General features: G+C 47.0%; 1 protein-coding gene and 1 pseudogene across 5 annotated transcripts in view; one reads left to right on the forward strand and one right to left on the reverse strand.

The window, feature by feature from the left end:
• Nucleotides 1-464: 464 nt before the first annotated feature.
• Nucleotides 465-23546, reverse strand: part of ZNF346 (zinc finger protein 346) — a 65119-nt gene continuing 42037 nt past the window's right edge. For 3 of the 5 annotated variants that reach the window (XM_039460630.2, XM_003936107.2, XM_010346619.2), the window contains 2 exons: nucleotides 14865-14958; nucleotides 12216-12396 (listed from right to left, as the gene is read on the reverse strand). In XM_039460630.2, the coding sequence (XP_039316564.1) occupies nucleotides 12309-12396; nucleotides 14865-14958 (182 nt within the window). In that variant the 3' untranslated portion in view covers nucleotides 12216-12308. Of the gene's footprint in view, nucleotides 1035-10946; nucleotides 12397-14864; nucleotides 14959-23546 lie in introns of those variants that run through there. The other 2 variants (XM_074390535.1, XM_039460631.2) reach the window with 2 other exon arrangements.
• LOC101028424 (HIG1 domain family member 1A, mitochondrial pseudogene) lies at nucleotides 19806-20150 on the forward strand (annotated as a pseudogene).

Below are 23546 nucleotides of genomic sequence, written 5' to 3' on the forward strand. Positions count from 1 at the left end.
TGAACAATAGCCAATCTGAATATTTGCAGTTACGGGCCTGGGACCCACCCGAAAGCACAGACAACACACTCTTGTGACTGAGAGGGACAGACTGTGAGAATAACCCCTCTTCAGCCCTCACTTCTTATTTCCCACCCGTCCTCAATTCTGGACACATCTGTCTCCAATTTATACTCTGCACTTGATCTTAGCCAAAAGTCCAAGAAGCCATCCAATTTATACTCTGAAAACAGCAAGCCTGTGAGCTGCAGGTTGCCCAGGGCATTTTTGTGGAGGCCGAGAGTTTAGAGCTGATGACAGCCTGGGAGAGCTCTGGGGAGGCCTCCAGACCACGATGGATGGAGGGGAACGAGGGAGGAGGGATCTGAGCGAGGTTAGTCCTGGCTATAGTCCTGGCTAACCTCCCTCGGATCTGACTAACCTGGGCTAGTCCTGGGGCTTCCCAGAGTCTCAGTAGCACCCCCGGTCCCCTTATCCACTGATCCCAGATACTAGAAACCTGTGGCCTGGCTTGCTAGGACAGGGGCTTTCGGGGTTTGCTGGACTCAGCTCTCTCTAGACTTGGGCCTACGAGCCTCCCACCCACTGGGTGCTGGCATGCACATTTGTTTGGAGGAGGGCTGACAGCTGGAAGTGGCAGAGGCTGGGCTGGAAGGGTGAGAGAGTTTGCGGTCTCCAGGGAAGCAGGAAACAAACTCGTGCTCTTCTCCACTTTGCCCCGTGCCCTCCTGGACCATGTAGGGTTTTGTTGGGGTGCGAATAACAGAAAACCTAAATGACCGGGGCTGAAATGAAACAGTGTACCATCTCTCACCTAGCCCCACGTCTAGAGGTGGGTGTCGGTGGGTCTGAAGTCAGGGTTGAGGACTCTCTGTTCTCTAGGTTTTTCTCTTATGGTTGCAAGACCGTGGCTTCAGCTGCTGCCATCATTTTGTGCTTGAGGCAGGAGGAAGGAAGAAGTTCCAGAGAGTTGAGTTTCCACCCAGCAACTCTCGATATCGTCTCCTTGGCCAGACTGTGATCCACCGCCACCCCTAGCTGCAAAGGAAGCCAGGTAGTATATTCATTCTGCTGAACACCTTGCCTCCCCTAATAAAATCAGGGGCTTTTGGCCGGGCGCGGTGGCTCAAGCCTGTAATCCCAGCACTTTGGGAGGCCGAGGCAGGTGGATCACGAGGTCGAGAGATCAAGACCATCCTGGTCAACATGGTGAAACCCTGTCTCTACTAAAAATACAAAAAATTAGCTGGGCATGGTGGCGTGTGCCTGTAATCCCAGCTACTCAGGAGGCTGAGGTAGGAGAATTACCTGAACCCAGGAGGCGGAGGTTGCGGTGCGCCATTGCACTCCAGCCTGGGTAACAAGAGCAAAACTCCATCTCAATAAATAAATAAATAAATAAATAAATAAATAAAATAAAATCAGGGGCTTTTAAAAAGAATCGGTGACCAGGTCCCGAAACAAAATTTTTTTTTTTTTTGAGTCTTACTCTGTTGCCCGGGCTGGAGTACAGTGGCATGATCTCAGCCCACTGCAACCTCTGCCTCCCAAGTTGTGGAAATTTTCCTGCCTCAGCCTCCCGAGTAGCTAGGATTACAGGTGTGTGCCACCATGCTGGCTAATTTTTTGTGTTTTTAGTAGAGGCAGGGTTTCACTATGCTGGCCAGACTGGTCTTGAACTCTTGAACTCAGGTGATCCATCCGCCTCTGCCTCCCAAATTGCTGAGATTATAGGCATGAGCCACCGTGCCTGGACCCAAAATGACTTCTTTAAACTATAGATCTAACCAAGTCACTACTCAGCTGTTATATTTTTTCAATTATTTATTTGAACAGAGTCTTACTCTGTTGCCCAGGCTGGAGTGCAGTGGCACAATCTTGGCTCACTGCAACCTCCGTCTCCTGGGTTCAAGTGATTCTCCTGCCTCAGACTCACAAGTAGCTGGGACTACAGGTGTGAGCCACCATGCCCAGCTAATTTTTTGTATTTTTAGTAGAGACGGGGTTTCACCATGTTGACCAGGATGGTCTCGATCTCTTGACCTCGTGATCCACCCGCCTCGGCCTCCCAAAGTGCTGGGATTACAGGCTTGAGCCACTGCGCCCGGCCTTTTTTTTTTTTTTTTTTTTGAGACAGAGTCTTACTCTGTGGCCCAGGCTGGAGTGTAGTAGCACGATCTCAGCTCACTGCAAACTCCATCTCCTGGGTTCAAGCAATTCCCTGCCTCAGCCTCCTGATTATCTGGGATTACAGGTGCCTGCCACGAGGCCTAGCTAATTTTTGTATTTTTAGTAGAGACAGAGTTTCACCATCTTGGCCAGGCTGGTCTTGAACTCCTGACCTCGTGATCCACCTGCCTTAGCCTCCCAAAGTGCTGGGATTACAGGTGTGAGCCATTGCGTTTGGCAGGCCCCCCCATCTTGATGGGAGCAATGATGAAGTCACATTGCAAAAGGATACAGGCACAGGGAGGCAAAGATTATTCATGGGAGGCCACTGTTGAAACAATCAACTGTGCTCCACAACTCACTTACTTCTAGTTCCTTTCACTAACCTCCTCCCACCCCAGTAACCTGGCTCCTTTGACCTTCATGACCACTAGAGAATCATCTCTCTCAGTAAGTCATTCGGGCCAGGTGCGGTGGCTCACGTCTGCAATCTCGGCATTCTGGGAGGCTGAGGTGGGAGGATCATTTAAGCTCTGGGGTTCAAAGACCAGCCTGGGCAACACAGTTGGACCCTATGTTTAAGAAAGTAATTAGCTGGGTATGGTGGTCCGCACCTGGAGTCCCAGCTACTCAGGAGGCTGAGGTGGGAGGACTGCTCGAGCCAGGGAAGTTGAGGTTGTAATGAGCTGTGTTTGCACGACTGCACTCCAGCCTCTGCAACAGAGTGAGACTCTGTTTCAAAAAACAAACAAAACAAATGTCTTTCTGTGAAATCCCAGCAATGGTCCCTATCAGACCATAACCATTTTTATTCATTTGTTAATTAACGTATTCAATCACCAAGTAGTTATTAAAACATAACCACAGTCCTATGCTAGGCACCAGGGACACAATATCATAAGACCCAATTCCTGCCCTCAAACAGCTTCTAGTCTAAAAGAAGAGACAGGGAACTAGATCATCATAACACAGCATGTTAAGGGCTATGCTAACATGCACACCACTGCACTCCAGCCTGGGCGACAGAGCCAGACTCCGCCTCCAAAAAAAAAAAAAAGGCCTGGGGGATATTAGTTTCAGGTGAGTTAGATCCAGGCTCTCATCAGAAATGAGTCTCGGCCGGGCACGGTGGCTCAAGCCTGTAATCCCAGCACTTTGGGAGGCCGAGGCGGGTGGATCACGAGGTCAAGAGATCGAGACCATCCTGGTCAACATGGTGAAACCCCGTCTCTACTAAAAAAAAATACAAAAAATTAGCTGGGCATGGTGGCGGGTGCCTGTAATCCCAGCTACTCAGGAGGCTGAGGCAGGAGAATCGCCTGAACCCGGGAGGCGGAGGTTGCGGTGAGCCGAGATTGCGCCATTGCACTCCAGCCTGGGTAACAAGAGCGAAACTCCGTCTCAAAAAAAAAAAAGAAATGAGTCTCTCCTCATCTGGAGTACAGTAGCACCATCTCGGCTCGCTGCAATCTCCACCTCCCAGCTTCAAGCGATTCTCCTGCCTCAGCCTCCTGAGTAGCTGGGATTATAGACATGCACCACCAGGCCTAATTTTTATATTTTTAGTAGAAAGCGGGTTTCACCATGTTGGCCAGGCTGGTCTTGAATTCCTGGCTTCAAGTGATCTGCCCCCTTGGCCTCCCAAAGTGCTGGGGTTACAGGTGTGAGCCACTGTGCCCCGCCTCCTCTGCGTTGACTTAGTTCGGAAACAGGCTGTCCTTATGTGCTGGACACTAACAGCTGAAGACTATGACTGACTACTCAGTGGGGTCGCAGGCTCACTCCTGGAATCAGGGAGCAGGGTTTGTCCCTCTGAACCACAGGGTCTGAGAATGGAGCAGGTTTGTCACCCAAAGGAGAAAAGTCAAAGGGGTGTGGAGCAGGCCTGATATCAGGTGTGCTCCTAGGCAGGTGACTCAGTTCCAGCCCTCAGAGAGGGCCTCCTGAGGCAAATGTCCTGAGGGAAGGGCAAATCGGCCTCAGGAATGAGCAGATATGCTAAGACCAAATCTCTCTCCAAGGATACTTCTTGGTTGTGTGTAAGCTCTGGAAAACTCTGTCCCTGACTTTCTCCTGTGAAATCAAGTCTTTTCCATTGTCCTGAGGGTTAACTGAAATAGCCAATACAAGGGCTCATGAAATCCCCGTTCTCTTCCCATTAAATCAAAACATTAAGGTCTCAGGGCTGGTCTACCTTGCCAGCAAAAAAGGAGTGGACTCCACCTAGTGTCTATTGGGGTCATTGCACTGTAGAATTGATCATTTACAGAACGTCAAAGTTTCTTCTAAGTTTTGACATCCCTAGATAGATGAAGCCGCATATATGAACAGTAAGCTTGAGAGAGCCAGGCCAGGGATGGGTCTGCCCCGTCTCTGTAATGTGGGCTTTGCACAGGGAAGAGAGGTGAGATTAGGTGGATGGTCAGGAGTGTTCTTCCTGTTGTGTTTTACACTAGTGACAGCTCATCAGAGTCTGGTTTTGGGGCGGGGACAGCTCATCTGTAAGGGACTGCTGTGAGGAAAGAGCTTTCTTCTTCTTCTTTTTTTTTTTTTTTGAAGTTCCACTATGTTACCCAAGATGGACTTGAACTCTAGGGCTCAAGTGATCCTCCTGCTTCAGCCTCCTGGAGTAGGATCCCAGGATAGCAGCTGGGATTACAGGCTCGTGCCACCACACCTGGCTTAGGGCTTAGGGAGGAACCTGCTTATTGCTACTTCTTTAGGATTTGAGCTGGGAATTGCGGTTTCTTCCAGCTTTCGCTTTGCAAGACAGTATCAAGGCCTCAGGCCACACATAACTGGTGGCAGTGCTCAGATCAACACTTGGGGACCCTGAGTTCCAGGCCAGTGTCCCTCATGCCACCCCTCATTGGCTGCTGTATGAGTACATGTATAGATCTGTGTCTGCACTGGTGGGCTGTCACAGTCAAACAGTTGCTCTGGATCTAACTCTGGGCTAAGAGCATGATTCCCCTTCCTCTTGATTCCATTTCATGCGTGATTCAATTTCTTCCCCTCAGGTAGTGACACCTGAGGGATGTCATTGGCCAAAGAGCCTTGGGCCTGGGATAAGCAGGGGCTCTCCAGCAGTGGAAGGTCTTTTCGCTGGACCCTAGGAAAGAATCACTTCTAGCCACTATGCTTTTTCCCCCTCCTCGGTCAGATCCAATTAGGATTCTGGCATTTCGTAAATCACTGAATCTTATTACATGGGGCTATGCCAGATGCCATCTGCCTGTGGCCTTATCCCTGCTCCAGGGGGACTCAGGGCTTACTTCAGGCCAACATACAAAGAGCAGCAGCTATAATTTATATAGCATTTATCATGTGTAAGGCACAATTTGTTTCATATCTATCTATTAATTTCCACAAGAACCCTATGAGGTAGGTACTAATATCCCACCCTGAGGCAGCTCTGCGAAGGCAGAACTGGGATCTGAAACGTGGCTGCTTGCTTCCCAGAACCTGAGTTTTTGCCACTACACTAGACTGCCTCTCCAGAGCTGATGCCTCCCTGAGACCCGTCCAAGGCACTGGAGCCACGAGCAGGGGCTCCCTCTCATGCTTGCCTGCTGTATTACGGGTTCTGGGCACTGACTTCTGAGACCATAGGCTACAAAATTCAAACCTGTCTTGAGGATGCTAAGAGTAAGAGGGGCCCTGATTTCAAGTCAGGAACTATGGATTTCAAATTCCTGGGTGCCACCAGAATGGCCAGTATTAAAGAAAACTGACACCACCAAGTGCTGACCAAGATGTGGAGCTGCTGGAGCCCCCCCACACAGCTGGTGAGGATGGAGTCAGTAGAACCACTTTGGAAAACTGTTTGGCAGTGTCCAGGCAAGCTAAACCTATGCCTACTCTATGATTCCATGCCTGAGTATGTGTACCAAGCAACATGCACAAAATTCTTCACAGCACTTTTATTTATAATACCCTCAAACTAGAAACAACCCACTGGGCCAGGTGCAGTGGCTCACGCTTGTAATCCCAGCACTTTGGGAGGCTGAAGTGGGTGGATCCCTTGAGCCCCCAAGACCGGCCTGGGCAACAGAGACCCCATTTCTATAAAAAATTAGCTGGCATGGTGGCATATGCCTGTGGTCCCAGCTACTTGGGAGGCTGAGGCGGTAGGATCACTTGACACAAGGAGGTCAAGGCTGCAGCGAGCCTTGATAGCACCACTGCACTCCAGCCTGGGTGACAGGGCGAAAACGCCTCAAACACAAAAACAACAAAACAAAAAAGAAGGATGGCCAAATTGTGCTGTATTCAAATAAAGGACCACTACACAGCATGAAAAAACGGATTTTTTTTTTTTTTTTTTTTTTTCTTTTTGAGACGGAGTCTCACATCACCCAGGCTGGAGTGCAGTGATGTAATCTCAGCTCACTTGTAACCTTCACCTCCCAGGTCCAAGCGATTCTCCTGCCTCAGCCTCCTAACTGGGATTACAGGCACCTGCCACCACGACAGGCTAATTTTTTGTATTTTTAGTAGAGACAGGGTTTCACCATGTTGGCCAGGCTGGTCTTGAACTCCTGACCTCAAGTGATCCACCCGCCTTGGCCTCCCAAAGTGCTGAGATTACAGGCGTGAGCCACTGCACCTGGTTGAAAAAACTGAACTTCTGGCTGGGCGCGGTGGCTCAAGCCTGTAATCCCAGCACTTTGGGAGGCCGAGGCGGGTGGATCACAAGGTCAAGAGATCGAGACCATCTTGGTCAACATGGTGAAACCCCGTCTCTACTAAAAATACAAAAAAAATAGCTAGGCATGGTGGTGCGTGCCTGTAATCCCAGCTACTCAGGAGGCTGAGGCAGGAGAATTGCCTGAACCCAGGAGGCGGAGGTTGCGGTGAGCCGAGATTGCGCCATTGCACTCCAGCCTGGGTAACAAGAGCGAAACTCTGTCTCAAAAAAAAAAAAAAAAAAAAAAAAAAAAAGAAAAAATTGAACTTCTGAGACATACAGTAACATGGACGAATTCCACAAACACAGTATTGTGCAGAATGTATGTGTAATTCCCTTTCTATAAAACTCAAGAGCAAACTAATCTGCAGAGGTCAAAATAGTGGTTACTTCTAGGGGATACTGACTAGGAGGGGAAATGAGGGAACGTTCTGGGGACCTGGCAACGTTCTGTATCTTGATCTGGAGGGTAACCGCCCCAATGTATACAAATTGAGGATTCATCATATTGAAGTCTAAAAGTGGTGCACATTACTGAATGGTGTATCTCAAAAAGTTAGGAAAAAAAAAAAAAAGAAATAGTTGAAACAATTTCTGGGTATGGTAGACAATTGTTTTTGTTCCCCCCTCCCCATGCCTCCATTCCCCCTTAATCCAGAAAGCCCTCCAGCTTTCTTCTGGAGTTGCATCACTCCTTCTTTTTTTTTTTTGAGACACAGTCTCACTCTGTTGCCCAGGCTAAAGTGCAGTGGCGCGATCTCAGCTCATTGCAACCTTTGCCTCCGGGTTCAGGTGATTCTCCTGCCTCAGCCTCCTGAGTAGCTGGGATATCAGGCACATGCTACCACAACCAGCTAATTTTTTTGTATTTTTAGTAGAGATGGGCTTTCACCATGTTGGTCAGGCTGGTCTCAAACTCCTGACCTCGTGATCTGCCCGCCTCAGCCTCCCAAAGTGCTCGGATTACAGGCATGAACCACTGCACCTGGCCCCTACTCCCTTTCTGTGTTTTGGGTGGAGCTGACCCGGCTGTAGGCACATGACCCAGGCCCCAAATCAGAGTGCCATTTCCCTAGCCACAATGATTACTTCAGGGATGAGAACAGGACTAAACCAGCTAAGGCAATCCCAGTAATTTTGTTGGAACTAATGGAAAAAGGTGTTCTTTCCACTGTTGTTACTAACATACCAGGATAGAAGCCTGGGGCTGCCAGTGGCCACCTTGCCACCTATTAGAGAGCCTGCCTGAGGGCACACGGAGGAAAGCGGAGGGACAGAAAATTCTTCCTGATGAACCCATCTCTGAGTCTGCGTCCAGCTATCACTGTACTTTAATTTTTCATTACGTGAATCAATACATTCACTTTTTAAGCTAACTGCTTGGATTTGGGTTTCTAGCAGTTTAATAATGAGAGTCTAATATACTGGGAATGAGACAAAATTATGAGAAAAACGGAGGGACTTGGAGTATGAACGCTGAGCCTTGATCCATCTGCTTTGTGGCTGCTCACGCTGTGAGACCACGGCACTAGCAGGAGGCTGGTGAGGCAGGCTGCAGGGGCCACGTGGGAGGGACTCTTGTCCTCACTTGTAAAGGGTTCCAGAGCCAGTCTAGAGAACCAGATTCTCCTCTCCATTGTTGCTTCTTAGAGGCGGGACCTTGGGCAAATTATGACACCTCTTTTAGCCTTGTTCCTTCTATGATTTTTATTTATTTGTAGAGATGGGATTTCACCATGTTGACCAGGATGGTCTTGAACTCCTAGCCTCTTGCGATCCACCTGCCTCGGCCTCCCAATCCTGGGATTACAGGTGTGAGCTACCGCACCTGGCCTCCTCTATATGGAATAGCAGCTCTCAGCTCAAAGGCTGTTATACAGATCAAATGTTAGTTTCCCAATCTCTCCAGCTTTTTTACACCCTTGGCTGAATCAGCTCGTGCATCCTGGGCATTCTTATCATTGTCATAATGATCTTTAACCATGTGTGTACCCCCAAGGGCAAGAAAATTTTCGGGCCGGGCGCGGTGGCTCAAGCCTGTAATCCCAGCACTTTGGGAGGCCGAGGCGGGTGGATCACAAGGTCGAGAGATCGAGACCATCCTGGTCAACATGGTGAAACCCTGTCTCTACTAAAAATACAAAAATGAGCTGGGCATGGTGGCACGTGCCTGTAATCCCAGCTACTCGGGAGGCTGAGGCAGGAGAATTGCTTGAACCCAGGAGGCGGAGATTGCGGTGAGCCAAGATCGCGCCATTGCACTCCAGCCTGGGTAACAAGAGCGAAACTCTGTCTCAAAAAAAAAAAAAAAAAAAAAAAAAAAGAAAATTTTCATCTCTAGAACCCCTTACCAACAAGGCTGGCCACACAGCTGGTAGGGACTACCAAGTGGCCTTGCAGGCCAGAGGCTTACAGTATGATAGCCCACTCACCCACCATCCTTCATTCCCTTGCTTAGTAGATGGGGCTGAATCTGGCATATTGGGTGGCTTAGAAGAAGTCGGGGGGAAATTGCTGAGGCAGTCTGATCTTGGGAAGCTGAATGCTGCGAACCTCCCCTGGAGCTGGGTAGAGACTTTCACAACTGACCAGAAGCAGGGGCTGAGTGGTGCTGAATGGGAGCTGAGGCTGCCTGGGCCCCTTCCTCAAACTTGGCTGTGAAGGATGGGACAAAGAGCTCCTGAGGCCATATTTTTTAAATTTAAAAAATTATTATTTTTAGAGACGGAGTCTTGCTCTGTTGCCCAGATTAGAGTACACTGGCATAATCATAGCTCACTGCAGCCTTGAACTCCTAAGTTCAAGCAATCCTCCTGCCTCACCCTTCCAGGTAGCTAGGACTACAGGAATGCACCACCACACCCAGCTATCTTCTTTTAAAATTTATTTGTATACCTTTTTTTTTTGAGACAGAGTCTCCCTTTGTCGCCCAGGCTGCAGTTCAGTGGTGTGATCTTGGCTCACTGTAACCTCCGCCTCCCAGGTTAAAGTGATTGCCCTCCTTCAGCCTCCTGAGTAGCTGGTGTATGCCACCATGCCCAGCTAATTTTTGTATGTTTAGTAGAGACGGGGTTTCACCATGTCGGTCAGGCTGGTCTCCAACTACTGACCTCATGATCCACCCACCTCGGCCTCCCAAAGTGCTGGGATTACAGGTGTGAGCCACTGTGCCCAGCTATACTTTTTTTTTTTTTAATTTTTTAAGATGGGGTTTCACCATGTTGGTCAGGCTGGTCTTGAACTCCTAACCTCAGGTGATCCACCTGCCTTGGCCTCCAAAATGCTTGGATTACAGGCGTGAGCCACCATGCCTGGCCACTTTTTTTTTCTTTTTTTTTTTTGAGATAGAATCTTGTTATGTTGCCCTGGCTGGAGTGCAGTGGTTATTCACAGGCACGATCCTAGCATACTACAGGCTGGAACTCTTGGGCTTGAATGGTCTTTCTGCCTTAGCCTCCTGAGCAGTTGGGACTACAGGTGCATGCTACCACACCTGGCCATAACATTCCTTCTCAGCTCATTTTTTGGTCGTGGAAAATGCTCTTTCAAGAATCACCAGGCCTATGATAAGTCCCGTGGAACAAACCTATCACTGCATAAGAGCTGAGCGGGAAAAAAAAACATCTCTCTTCATACAACTCATTCATTCATTCACTCAGTAAAACTTTATGATACACCACTATGGACATCAGAAAGTAGAGATAAGTAAGGCTGGGTCTCTGCCCTGAGTGATGAGCCTGGAAAGCCACACTGGACACAGTTTCCACACTGGCCTCCCTGTCTCCTTTCCTGACCCCACTGTATTCTCTTACACAACAGTCAGAATAATTCTCTCAAACACAAAGCAGATCCCCAGCTTAAACCTTTTAAAGACCTTCATGAGGCCCTGTGTGACAGGGGAAGCAGGAAAAGGTGGATGAGATGAGGCTGTATTGAGTTCAGGGCATCTTGGAGACTTTCACAGGGTGCTTGACTCTGTCCCAACTCCTAAAATGCCTACTGAGGACCCGGGGGTCTGAGTGGGGTGGGGGTTAGGGGTCAAGACAGACATACTAGATGCAATAGTAATATAGCTCAAAACCCTAGATTTGTTAAGTTGCAGTCTGGCTCATGGGAATAATTCTTTATTTGGATGCTTCAGTGACCAAGAGACAGAGCATTAAGCACACACATCCACACACACAAACATTCACACACAATATGTAAAGCAAAGGCATTTCACAGGTGAAGGGATAGGGAGTGGGGGAAGGAGGCCACGAGAGCAGCTAGGGGCTTCTTGGACACAATGAAGAGAAGCCTCTGATGGTGACACTCGCAATGCTTGCTTCAAAGCTACAAGGAAAAATCTATCTCTGCGGAGTCAGTCCCAGGCCATAAAACACAGCAAAGACAGATCAATCTGGGTGTGGGGCCTGGAGAGCATCTGTTCCTCACTGTAGAAACCTGCATCAGCTCTCCCTTTCTTTCTCTAGGACCCAGAAATCGCCTGGTGGATGATGGGGAAGGCTAGCACCACAGCAACCTGGGCGAGGCGGTCTGCTGCACAAGGGGAAAGAGAGGGTTAATAGGGCCAAGGGTAGCAACGAACCTCATAGTTGGCTGGCATGAGGCAGTTTGCCTTTAGGGGCAGAACCCTCCGGGAGACATGCACGTGGGTCCCTTTCCCATGTGGCGTTGGGTCAGAGAACCTCTGATGGAGGAGGGGAAAGGTCCCATTCTCACTGGAGTGTCCCACGACCCCAGTGGACACAGAGGCCTCCCCCAGCCCCAGCTTGTCGCCAGGTGCTGTAGATCCTTAGCACCATTCAGGAACTGTGCAGCAGGGCAGGAGGGGTAGCAAGGCTCCACCAAGACTGTGTCATTGCTCCAGGAGGAGACTTCACAGTCGGCAGAAACCTGCACACCTGGCCGTATCTTGTCTGAGGCTCAGGAAAGCCTGCACTTCGTGGGGGAAGGCGGAGTGTTGTATTAGCTCCAAGCTCCCATGTAGCAGCGATTTCCTCTGTTTCCTGCCCTGGCCCAGGTTTGGTATGAAAGTTCCAGGTTTCACTGGCAATGTCTAGGGCCCAGGGAAATCTCTGTTCTTTAGTTGCAGGAACTGGCCCAAAACTGACCTTCAGAGGAAAGACAGGTGGCTAGGCTGTGGCTAGCACCTATGGCTGAGAGGGGTTGGGGAAGGGGGAAAGCCGTCCTCCAGACTGCCACCCCGTGAGACCACAAGTTTCTCAATACCCCTGCCTCCCCTATCATGACCTACAGGACCCCTGCCAAAGGGGAGCAGCAGGAGTGAATCAGCCTGGACCAATCAGAGGTTGTTTGTGGCCCAATCCTGCCTCAGGCCTGTGTACTTTCCTGGTGAGAACAAGGAGTAAGAGGGAGCCAAGGGCTGAGCAGTCACAGGAAGCTGGCTCATGGCTGGCCCAACATGGGACGCTGGGCAGAAACACCTCTAGTCTTCCAAGGTGGTTGAGTCTTTCTGAATGGGTTGCCTTTGCATTGGAATCTGGCCCAGGGATGATGCCACTGTTTTTGGTGACCTGTATTTGAGAAGGAACAAAGGAAGAGGGTCAGTGTGTGGCAGCTGTACCGGCTTACTGCAATGATAGCAGTGCCCGTCTAGGGCCTTGGAGTAATAGGCAAGGCAGCTTTCCTTCACTGACATCCACTGTGGGCTGGCAGAATGCCAGATGCTTAGCTTCAATCATTCCATCCTCATGGCAATTCTGCAAGGTGAGAAACAACACCCTCATCTTATATACAAGGAAACTAAAGTTCAGAAAGTTGAAGTGGCTGGCCCAAAGTATGTTTTGTTCTTTTTTTTTTTTTTTTTTTTTAATGGATTCAGTCTTGTTGCCCAGGCTGGAGTGCAATGGCATGATCTTAGCTCACCACAACCTCTGCCTCCCGGGTTCAAGTGATTCTCCTGCCTCAGTCTCCTGAGTACCTGGGATTACAGGCATTAAGCCACCACACCCGGCCCAAAGTAAGTTTTTAAGTGGTAGATTTAGGACTGTAGCCCATGCCTTTTCACTATATCAAACCACTGCCTACAGGGCCCTATACAAACTCATTCCATTTGGTAGTGGCAGAATAAAATGAATGGGCTTCAGAGTAAAACAGGCTTGAATCCTAGGTCTAACTCCAAGTAACGAAGTGACCTTGGGCAAGTCAATTAACCTATCTGATAATTAGGGTTTCTTTGGTTGTAAAAGGTGGGGTTGGGAGGGGGTATCCTAATTTCAGACCTCTTATTGAGAATTTAATGAGACTGACTCAGGTGTTCAACAAATCATAGCTTTATCCTTACAGAAGAATTAGAGACTTTTAAAAATTTTGAGACAGGATCTCACTCCGTCTCCCAGGCTGGAGTACAGTGGTGCCATCGTAGCTCACTGTTGCCTCAAACTCCTGGGCTCAAGCTCTTCTCCCACTTCACCCTTTCAAGTAGTCGGGACTACAGGCGTGTGCTGCCACACCTGGCTAACTTGTATTTTTTGCTGACAGGGTGTCACTACATTGCCCATGCTGGGAGAATTACAGGCTTACTGACTTGCCCAAGGTCACATAGCTGGAAAGTTTAGCAAGAGCACAGTGAAGAACACTAGCGCTTTCAGGCCTGGGTAGCCCCAGGGCAGGGCTCTGGTTGGCTCCAGGTTGTCTATTGTACCTGCCATCAACCGAACTGCAAGGGAAGTGTGCATGCTGAAACAGTGCGTGCGCTCCAGCTGAGCTGCTGGGGCTTGTCTCAAGGCTATCCTTAAAGAGTCCCCCAAAGTAAAAAAAAACATCCACAGATAAAGAGGATGATCTGCAATGTGAGAAAGAGACTCCAGGCAGAGTAGAGAGAACTACGGACATCTTCTTAGACCAACACCCTGCGTTTCCATCACTTTTAAAATCATTCAGCTCAATGAGCAAAGCAAAACGAACGACCAAAGTCAAAGCAATTATTTCAGCAGACCTGCCCGCCTGAAACTCAGTTTCCTTGTCTGTCACATGGGGATTCTGCTACCCATCTTAGAAAGTTATGCTGGGGCCAGCTGCAGTGGCTCACACCTGTAATCCCAGCACTTTGGGAGGCCGAGGCGGGCGTATCACTTGAGGTCAGGAGTTTGAGACCAGCCTGGCCAATATGATGAAACCCCTTCCCTACAAAAAAACAAAAACAAAAACAAAAATCAAGGTGATGTTGTGGGACACTGCTCATAACACACATTTCCCTTCAGGGAGGAAGGGACAGAACCATGTAGACCCTCCAGGCCAGGTCCTAGCCTCTTCATATTAATGGTGCCATAACCTACTTCACATCACCACTTAGAATGCTGATTGTTTCTATCTATAAAATGGGATAATTATCTCTTCCTCTCAGGGTTGGAAGGATTACCTGAGAAAATCTGCTTGACATATGGCCTGCAATAGAAGAGGGGCACAATGACTGTTAGTCATTTTCAAGATTACCATGAACAGGTAACTCCCTGTTTACCTGGTTCCTTCAAAACCGTTATCACAAGCTGCAATTACTGGTTGTTTACTTGCTTAGCTTCCCATCAGGTTGTAAGGTCATGAGAGCAGAGTCTGGGTCTGTCTAGGCCACCATTCAGAAGATGCTCAGCAAATACGTGATTAATGAATGAGAGGGCCTGATCATATCTGATAATCACCTATAGCGGGAACTCTTGCCAGCAAAGGGTAGGCTAGTGGAAAACCACTTCTTCAGTCAGAGTGCTACAGACCAGGAAAGCCAGGTGTTCTTAGGGTTCTACCAAATAAATCATGTATGCTTCTCTATTAAAACCTTGAGCCCAGCAGGTCCAAAGGCTGAGCAGAAACTGGCGGAGAAATACGTATAGAGGAGACACTTGTTCCTGTTAGATGACTTATCTTCTGTTCACTGAGAAAAGGCTGCCAGGATTCCGTTTCAGCTGAGAACTACCTGGCTTTGTTCTGACGCAGAAGTCCTGAGCTCCTGCCATAGATCCTAGAATTTCAAAAAATGGTTACTTACTGGTTCTGGTGTTTGAAGCCACTGACGTGAGCTTGGTACTGTTCTATGGAGTTCAGCACTATCTTACACGTTTTGCAGGGGTAGCCCTTTCCAGCTGAAACACATCAAAATCAAGATCTTAGTTATCCACTACGAAGGAACCTGAAGACGGCTGCTTTTCAGACTGCACAAATGTCCTTCTGAGGACTGACAGGTGAGGCGAGGTGAGGTTGCTGGCCCTGACGAGAACTCAGAGGTCACAGGGCTCAGGAGGCACAGACTGTGTGCCTATGTGCTTCCTGGGGTTGGGAACATCCTAATTCCCGTGTTCCCAGTCCCAGCATAGAGCCTGGCCCAGACTAGCTGTCTGCTGAGTGATAAAAGAATGACAGAACAAAGAGGTGACATTTGGTGTAACTGTCTTTTCTACCTTGACTGCGCTAAGTGGCCTCATTAAGGATGCCCTTCACTGAGCGATCTCTGGGAAGGTGCCACTCTCCTAGGGCTTGCAATAACAGTAATTAATGAGAACACTGGTTATGAAAATCAGTCTGTCTTTCTACCTTGGAATTCACAGAACCCTCTCTCACTCTATTCCAATGACAAAGTGGCTTTTCCCACATAGTCTATTAGTCAGTGAAGAGCCAGGATAGGTAACTAAACTCCTGCTTCTGCTTTCATGTGACCTTGGCCAGATTCCTTCTTTTTTTTTTTTTTTTTTTTTTGAGATGGAGTTTTCACTCTTGTTACCCAGGCTGGAGTGCAATGGCGCGATCTCGGCTCACAGCAACCTCCGCCTCCTGGGTTCAGGCAATTCTTCTGCCTCAGCCTCCTGAGTAGCTGGGATTACAGGCACGCGCCACCATGCCCAGCTAATTTTTGTATTTTTAGTAGAGACAGGGTTTCACCATGTTGACCAGGATGGTCTCAATCTCTTGACCTCGTGATCCACCCACCTCGGCCTCCCAAAGTGCTGGGATTACAGGCTTGAGCCACCGCGCCCAGCCTGATCCCTTCCTTTCTTATCCTAAGTTTTTATTTTTTATTTTTATTATTATTTTTAAAGATGGGGTTTCACCATGATGGCCAGACTGGTTTTGAACTCCTGACCTTGGGTCATCCACCCACCTTGGCCTCCCAAAGTGCTAGGATTACAGGTGTGAGCCACCACGCCCGGCCTCTATCCTAAGTTTTTCTTAACCTCAAACCAATGACACTGTAACTTTTTTATTTTTTTGAGATGGGAGTTTTGTTCTTGTTGCCCAGGCTGGAGTGCAATGGTGCGATCCTGGCTCATCACAACCTCCACCTCCCAGGTTTAAGCAATTCTCCTGTCTCAGCCTCCCGAGTAGCTGGGACTACAGGTGCGTGCCACCATGCCTGCTTAATTTTTGTATTTTTAGTACAGATGGGGTTTCATTATGTTGGCCAGGCTGGTCTTGAACTGATCTCAGGTGATCTGCCCACCTTGGTCTCCTCACAAAGTGCTGGGATTACAGGTGTGAGCCATTGTGCCTGGCCCCACAACTTATAATCATAGTACTTATTATAAACACAGCTGCTATTTACCAGATGCCTGATAAATCATGTGCTTCTTGCTTATACCCATTACTGGAGATAGTTAAAAAAAAATCATATACTTCATATAATTTTGTTTGTGCCTCATAATGATCCTGTGAAAATCATTTTATAGATGAGGAAAATAAAAGACAGTCAGATGTCCAAGAACACAGAGCTAGTAAGTGGCCAACTTCAGCTTGGCGGATTACAAACGCTGTCCTCCTAATATGCCAGAAGCCAGCTGCGCAAGACGAGGAGCTGCACACGTGATTTCAAGGGTCCTTCTGGCTCTGACACTTTTTGAACCATTTGCCACCCTGAAGTCTCACAGCTTTTGAATGAGATCACCTAGGTTCAAATCTCAGTCCTACCATTTCTTAACTGTGGAACCACAGGCAAGATTCTTAATGTCTCTGAGGTCTGGCTTCCTCATTTGTAAAAGTGGGGCTTCTTTGAGACTCAGGTTCCTCACCTATAAAATGTGATTGATATTAGCATCAACCTCATAAGGTTATTGTAATGATTTAAACAAAAGCAGCCAGGTGCAGTCGCTCATGCCTGTAATCCCGGCACTTTGGGAGGCCGAGGCGGGTGGATCACAAGGTCAGGAGTTCAAGACAAGGCTGGCCAAAATGGTGAAACCCTGTCTCTACTAAAAATACAAAAATTAGCTGGGCGTGGTGGTGGGTGCCTGTAATCCAGCCATTCTGGAGGCTGAGGCAGAGGACTGCTTAAATCCAGGAGGCAAAGGCTGCAGTGAGCTGAGATCGCACCACTGTACTACAGCCTGGGTGACAAAGCAAGATTCTATCTCAAAAAACCTGGCATACAGTAAGAGCTTGAAAACGTGAGCTTGTCTTACTATCACGGTTTCCCTCTTATGGGCTCCATAGTTATGCTGGCAAAGAGGGATCAGTGTAGGGTATTTTTTTTGTTTTTCGAGTTGAAGTCTCACTCTGTTGCCCAGGCTGGTGTGCAGTGGCACAGTCTCAGCTCATTGCAACCTCTGTCTCCCAGGTTCAAGCGATTCTCCTGCCTCAGCCTCCTCAGCAGCTGGGATTACAGGTGTGCACCACCATGCCCGGCTAATTTTTTGTATTTTTAGTAGACATGGGGTTTCACCATGTTGGCCAGTCTGGTATTGAACTCCTGACATCGTGATCCACCCACGTCAGCCTCCCAAAGTGCTGGGGATTACAGGCATGAGCCACTGTGCCCAGCCTAGGGTATCTTTTAAACAGCCTTCCACGGCAGCTGCAACTATTGAGAACACCAACAAACCCTCAAGTTACCAATGTTCCCAGTTATGTTTATTTCCTTTGTATCTTCAGGTATCCCTTTAAAATATTTAAGGGGAAATTACCGTAATCAGAATTCAGTAAATTCTTTTTTTTTTTTTTTTTTGAGACAGAGTTTCACTCTTGTTACCCAGGCTGGAGTGCAATGGCACGATCTCGGCTCACCGCAACCTCCGCCTCCTGGGTTCAAGCAATTCTCCTGCCTCAGCCTCTCGAGTAGCTGGGATTACAGGCACGCACCACCATGCCCAGCTAATTTTTTGTATTTTTAGTAGAGATGGGGTTTCACCATGTTGACCACGTTGGTCTCGATCTCTTGACCTCGTGATCCACCCGCCTCGGCCTCCCAAAGTGCTGGGATTACAGGCTTGAGCCACCGTGCCTGGCCACAAACAATTTATTACTTAAGCTATTTTTAAAATGTATAGGTCATTAGTGTTACGTATATTCACACTGTTGTATAAGCAATCTCTAGAGCTTTTTCATTTTGCACAACTGAAACTCTGTACCCATTAAACAACAACTCCCCATTTCCCACTGCCCCTGTCAAGCACCATTCTACTTTCTGTTTCTGAGTTTGACTACTCTAGGTACTTCATTTATGTGAAGTCATACAATATTTGTCCTTCTGTAACTGGCTTATTTCACTAAGCACAATGTCCTCAAAGTCCATCCATGTTGCAGCATGTGGCAGAATGTCTACAGGGTTCAATCTTAGACCCTCTGTTCTTTTCTCTCTAAACTATCCAAGGTATCTCATTCATTTATATGACTTAATTACCATCTATTAGGTTAAAACAAATAAAATTATCAATAGTCAACAGTTTTTTTTTCTTCTTTTCAAGATGGAGTCTTGCTCTGTCACCCAGGCTGGAGTGCAGTGGTGCGATCTTGGGTCACTGCAAACTCCACCTCCCAGGTTCAAGCAATTCTCTTGCCTCCTGAGTAGCTGGGATTATAGGCTTGTACCACCATGCCTGGCTAAGTTTTGTATTTTTAGTAAAGATGGGGTTTTGCCATGTTGGTCAGGCTGGTCACGAACTCCTGACCTCTTGATCTGCCTGCCTTGGCCTCCCAAAGTGCTGGGATCACATGGCCCCCGGCCAAGTCAAAGTTTCTAACCTATAAAAATGATAATTTCATATGGATCCACCTAATATGATAAAAACATAAATTCCTCTAATCCAGATCTCTCCTTTGAGCTCTAGACCTGTATAGACAACTGCCTCTTTAACATCTCTTGATGTTTCACAGGAACCTTATACCTCTAGCGAATAAAACCTATTTGCTTAAGATTAAATCTGGGCATCATCCCTGACTTCTTCCTTTCTTTCATCTTCCACCTTTGATGGCCAAGTCCTGACAATTCTACTTCCTGCATACCTGCTGAATCCCTTTATGTCTGTCCATCCTCTCCACTGACACATTAGTCCAAACTTTTCTTCTATGAACTACTCCTATAGCCTCATAGCTGATCTTCCTCCACTACCCTTTCACCCTATTCCGAGCCTTTCCAAACTTTCTTTTTTTTTTTTTTTTTTTTTTTTTGGACACAGGGTCTAGCTCTGTTGCCAGGTCAGAGTGCAGTGGCGTGAACATTGCTCACTGCAGCCTTAACCTCACAGGCTCAAGCAGTGCCCCCACCTCAGCTTCCGGAGTAGCTGGAACCATAGGCATGTACCACCACACCTGGATAATTTTTCTATTTTTTTGTAGAGATGGAGTTTTGCCATGTTGCCCAGGCTCCAAACCTCTTTACAGTGGAACCAGGATGATCTGCCCATAATGCTCAAACCGGCAACAGCTTCCCAGTGCTCTTGGGGTAAAAGCCCATCTCCCTAACATGACCCACAAAGTCACAAGTGGATGCCTGCTCATCTCCTCTGCATCACTGTGTATCCACACTAGCCCACTTGCCCTCTGGAGGGCCTTTCTTGATCCCTGCTCCCCCATCTAAGTCATCTCCCCTCATTTTATGTGCCCACAGTCTTGCATTTGTCTCTTTCTACAGCCTGTCACAGTTTTAACTATCTGCTCACTGCCTGTGTTCTGTGCTAGACTATAAGCTCCAAAAGAACATAAACAGAGACACGGGTTGGCGTGGGAGAGGCTTCCTTGCTCGGGAACCGCATAGAAAATTCTCAGGGAGATTCTTCATGCAGCCACTATGTCAGCAGACCCAGATGTTTCCCTTTCTTCATATGATGAAGATCAGGGATCCAAACTTACTCGGAGAGTTAAAGAGGCACCATTCGTCCCCATTGGAATGGCAGGTTTTGCAGCAATCGTTGCATACGGGTTATACAAATTGAAGAGCAGGAGAAATACTAAAATGTCTGTTCATCTGATCCACATGCGTGTGGCAGCCCAGGGCTTTGTTGTAGGAGCAACGACTACTGGTCTGGGCTATTCCATGTATCGGGAATACTGGGCAAAACTTAAGCCTTAGAAGACATGCTAGGCCGGGCGCGGTGGCTCAAGCCTGTAATCCCAGCACTTTGGGAGGCCGAGGCGGGTGGATCACGAGGTCGAGAGATCGAGACCATCCTGGTCAGCATAGTGAAACCCCGTCTCTACTAAAAATACAAAAAACTAGCTGGGCGTGGTGGCGCGTGCCTGTAATCCCAGCTACTCAGGAGGCCGAGGCAGGAGAATTGCTTGAACCCACGAGGCGGAGGTTGCGGTGAGCCGAGATCGTGCCATTGCACTCCAGCCTGGGTAACAAGAGCGAAACTCCGTCTCAAAAAAAAAAAAAAAAAAAAAAAAAAAAAAAAAAAAAAAAAGAAGAGATGCTGTCTTGGTCTCGTTGGAGGAGCTTACTTTAGTTAGACATCTCTTTATTGAAGTTACATGTTGTTGAAAATACACTAACTTGTATGGGTTTAGATGGTAAAATGGCATTTTGAATATTGGCTTCCTTTCATGCAGGCTTGATTTGCCTGGTGTGACCGCATTACTAGTGGCTAGTTTACTAACTAGGTCATTCAAGGAAGTCAAGTTAACTTGACAGAAACATGTCACCTAAATGCACTTGATGACGTTGAAATGTCCACCTTCTTAAATTGTTCAGCTGATCTTAGTTCTAAAGAAAATGACAGGCCAACCCTGAAGTACTCCCAGTTTGCTGCAGAATCTCAGATGTTTTGGATGTTTTATATAAGAGTCCTATTTGCTCCAGTTAATGTTTTGTGGACAGGCTGGCCCTTTTAGAACTCTGTCCAAAAAGTTCACGGAATATAACTTGTAAAGCTTCCCACAACTAACAATATGTATATGTGCATGTGTTTAAACCAAATGTAGAAAGCTTACAGAAGAGCTGCATAATAGTAGTATTTATTAAAGAATCTCAGTTGTAAACATGAGAATAATTTATGGATTCTAGTTTAGTTCTTATGTAACTGTGAATTATATATTTGCTGCTGTTATATTAGAATAAATTTTAACTGTCATCTTGAAATAGAAATATGTATTTTTAGCACTCATAGCAAAGGTAAATGAACACTTTTTAAATGTGTGCATTGCTTATTTTTTCCATAAGAATTGTAAACATTAAACTGAACAAATGACTATAATGGATTTGGTTAATGACTTACGAGCAAGCTGGTTTGGCCAGACAGTATACCCAAACTTTTATGTAGTACAGAATGCTATTACACTGTGAAATTCTCTTGTCTAAACTGAATTTACATTCCATCATGATAACATGGTATATGTATTGTTATTAAAGTAAGCGACCCATGCCAAAAAAAAAAAAAAAAAGGAACATAGACAATACCTGTCTTTTGCTACATATATACCACAGTGCCTGGCACATTGGCACATGTTCGGTAAAAGTTCAACAAAAACTTACCGACTATATATGAATTTAGTAAGAGTTGAACACTTCTCCTGCATATAAGGGCTGAAGAAACTGGGAGATCAGCATGGGGCTCAGAAAGCAGGTCTACTGAGTGGGACACAAGACCCTAATTAGGGAGAGAAAGTGACGGGGTGAAACAGAGGAGGATTTCAGTAACCTGGAGGGGACTTTCAATGCTCTGGGGGCAAGAAGGATTTGCCTGAATGATGTGTAGGTTTTAGTTCTGGCCTTCTTGGGTAAATATGAGAGAAATGCAAGCCTGGAGTATAAAACCACTCTAAAGCTTATTTGATCTGCTTGGTAGATTACGTATTTGCCCCTGGTGGCATTTGGACACCGTGGGTAATCTTATAATAGATCCATACTTGCCATGAGACACTTGTCAGGGACCCTCTGGAACTATTATCTGGATCTAACACAGAACTAGACCCAGGTTTCAATGTGGGTTCTGGCTCTGCCACTCTTTAGTGTGAAATCCTGGGAAAATCACTTCATCTTTCTGGTTTTAATATCCTCATCTGTAAAATGGGGTAATCAAAGTTGCTCAACAGAATTAATGTCAGGATTAAATCAAGTAATAAGGCTGTGCGTGGTGGCTCACGCCTGTAATCCAAGCACTTTGGAGGCCAAGGTGGGCGGATCACCTGAGGTCGGGAGTTCAAGACCAGCCTGACCAACATGGTGAAACCTCGTTTAAAAAAAAAAAAAAAAGAATTAAAAAAAATCAAGTATAAAAAAAATCACCTATAAAATGTGGTTGATATTAGCATCAACCTCATAAGGTTATTGTAATGATTTAAACAAAAGCAGCCAGGTGCAGTCGCTCACGCCTGTAATCCCGGCACTTTGGGAGGCCGAGGCAGGTGGACCACTTGAGGCCAGGAGTTCCAGACAAGACTGGCCAACATGGTAAAACGCTGTCTCTACTAAAAGAAAAACAAAAACACCTAAATTCTTTGCTAAGGTAGAATCCTTGTCAGTTGAAGTCACTGCCTGCATAATCTAGGTCAAGAGCCCACCTCTGTGAGTAAAAAGGGGGACAGAGCGAGGCTCAGTGTAGCTGTTAGACATCCTATACTTGGAAAGCCTCCTGCCAAATATGTTCAGAGCTGGAGGCAGGAGGAAGGAGTGTAAGGTTTGGAGCCACACAGAGCTAAAGACCCATACTGATGTCAACATTTTTCAACATCAAGGTCTTATCAGCTGTATGAACTTGAACCAGTCACTCTTGAGTCTCAACCTCTTTATTTGTGCAGTGATAGAAATCATATCTATTTATAGGGATGTGTGGAGATCAAAAGGGTATATAATACCCCTGCCCCTCAGCCTTGTTTTTTTTTATTAAAAAAAGTATTGATTTTCTTCAAAACCAAGTCCTCTTGAAAATCTATGACCCCAAAGTGAAGGTGTAGAACACCTGATTTTATTTATTTATTTATTTTATATTTTATTTTTTAAAATTTATTTTTTATTTTATTTTATTTTATTTTTATTTATTTATTTATTTTATTTTATTTTATTTTATTTTATTTTTTTTTTTGAGACGGGGTTTCGCTCTTGTTACTCAGGCTGGAGTGCAATGGCACGATCTCGGCTCACCGCAACCTCCGCCTCCTGGGTTCAAGCAAGTCTCCTGCCTCAGCCTCCCTAGTAGCTGGGACGACAGGCACGTGCCACCATGCCCAGCTAATTTTTGTATTTTTAGTAGAGACGGGGTTTCACCATGTTGACCAGGATGGTCTCGATCGCTTGACCTCGTGATCCACCCGCCTCGGCCTCCCAAAGTGCTGGGATTACAGGCGTGAGCCACCGCGCCCGGCCTTATTTATTTTTTGAGACAGAGTTTCACTCTTGTTACCCAGGCTGGAGTGCAATGGCGCGATCTCGGCTCACCGCAACCTCCGCCTCCTGGGTTCAGGCAATTCTCCTGCCTCAGCCTCCTGAGTAGCTGGGATGACAGGCACGCACCACCATGCCCAGCTAATT

Source organism: Saimiri boliviensis, chromosome 20 (genome assembly GCF_048565385.1).
Source record: "Saimiri boliviensis isolate mSaiBol1 chromosome 20, mSaiBol1.pri, whole genome shotgun sequence".
Taxonomy (NCBI): domain Eukaryota; kingdom Metazoa; phylum Chordata; class Mammalia; order Primates; family Cebidae; genus Saimiri; species Saimiri boliviensis.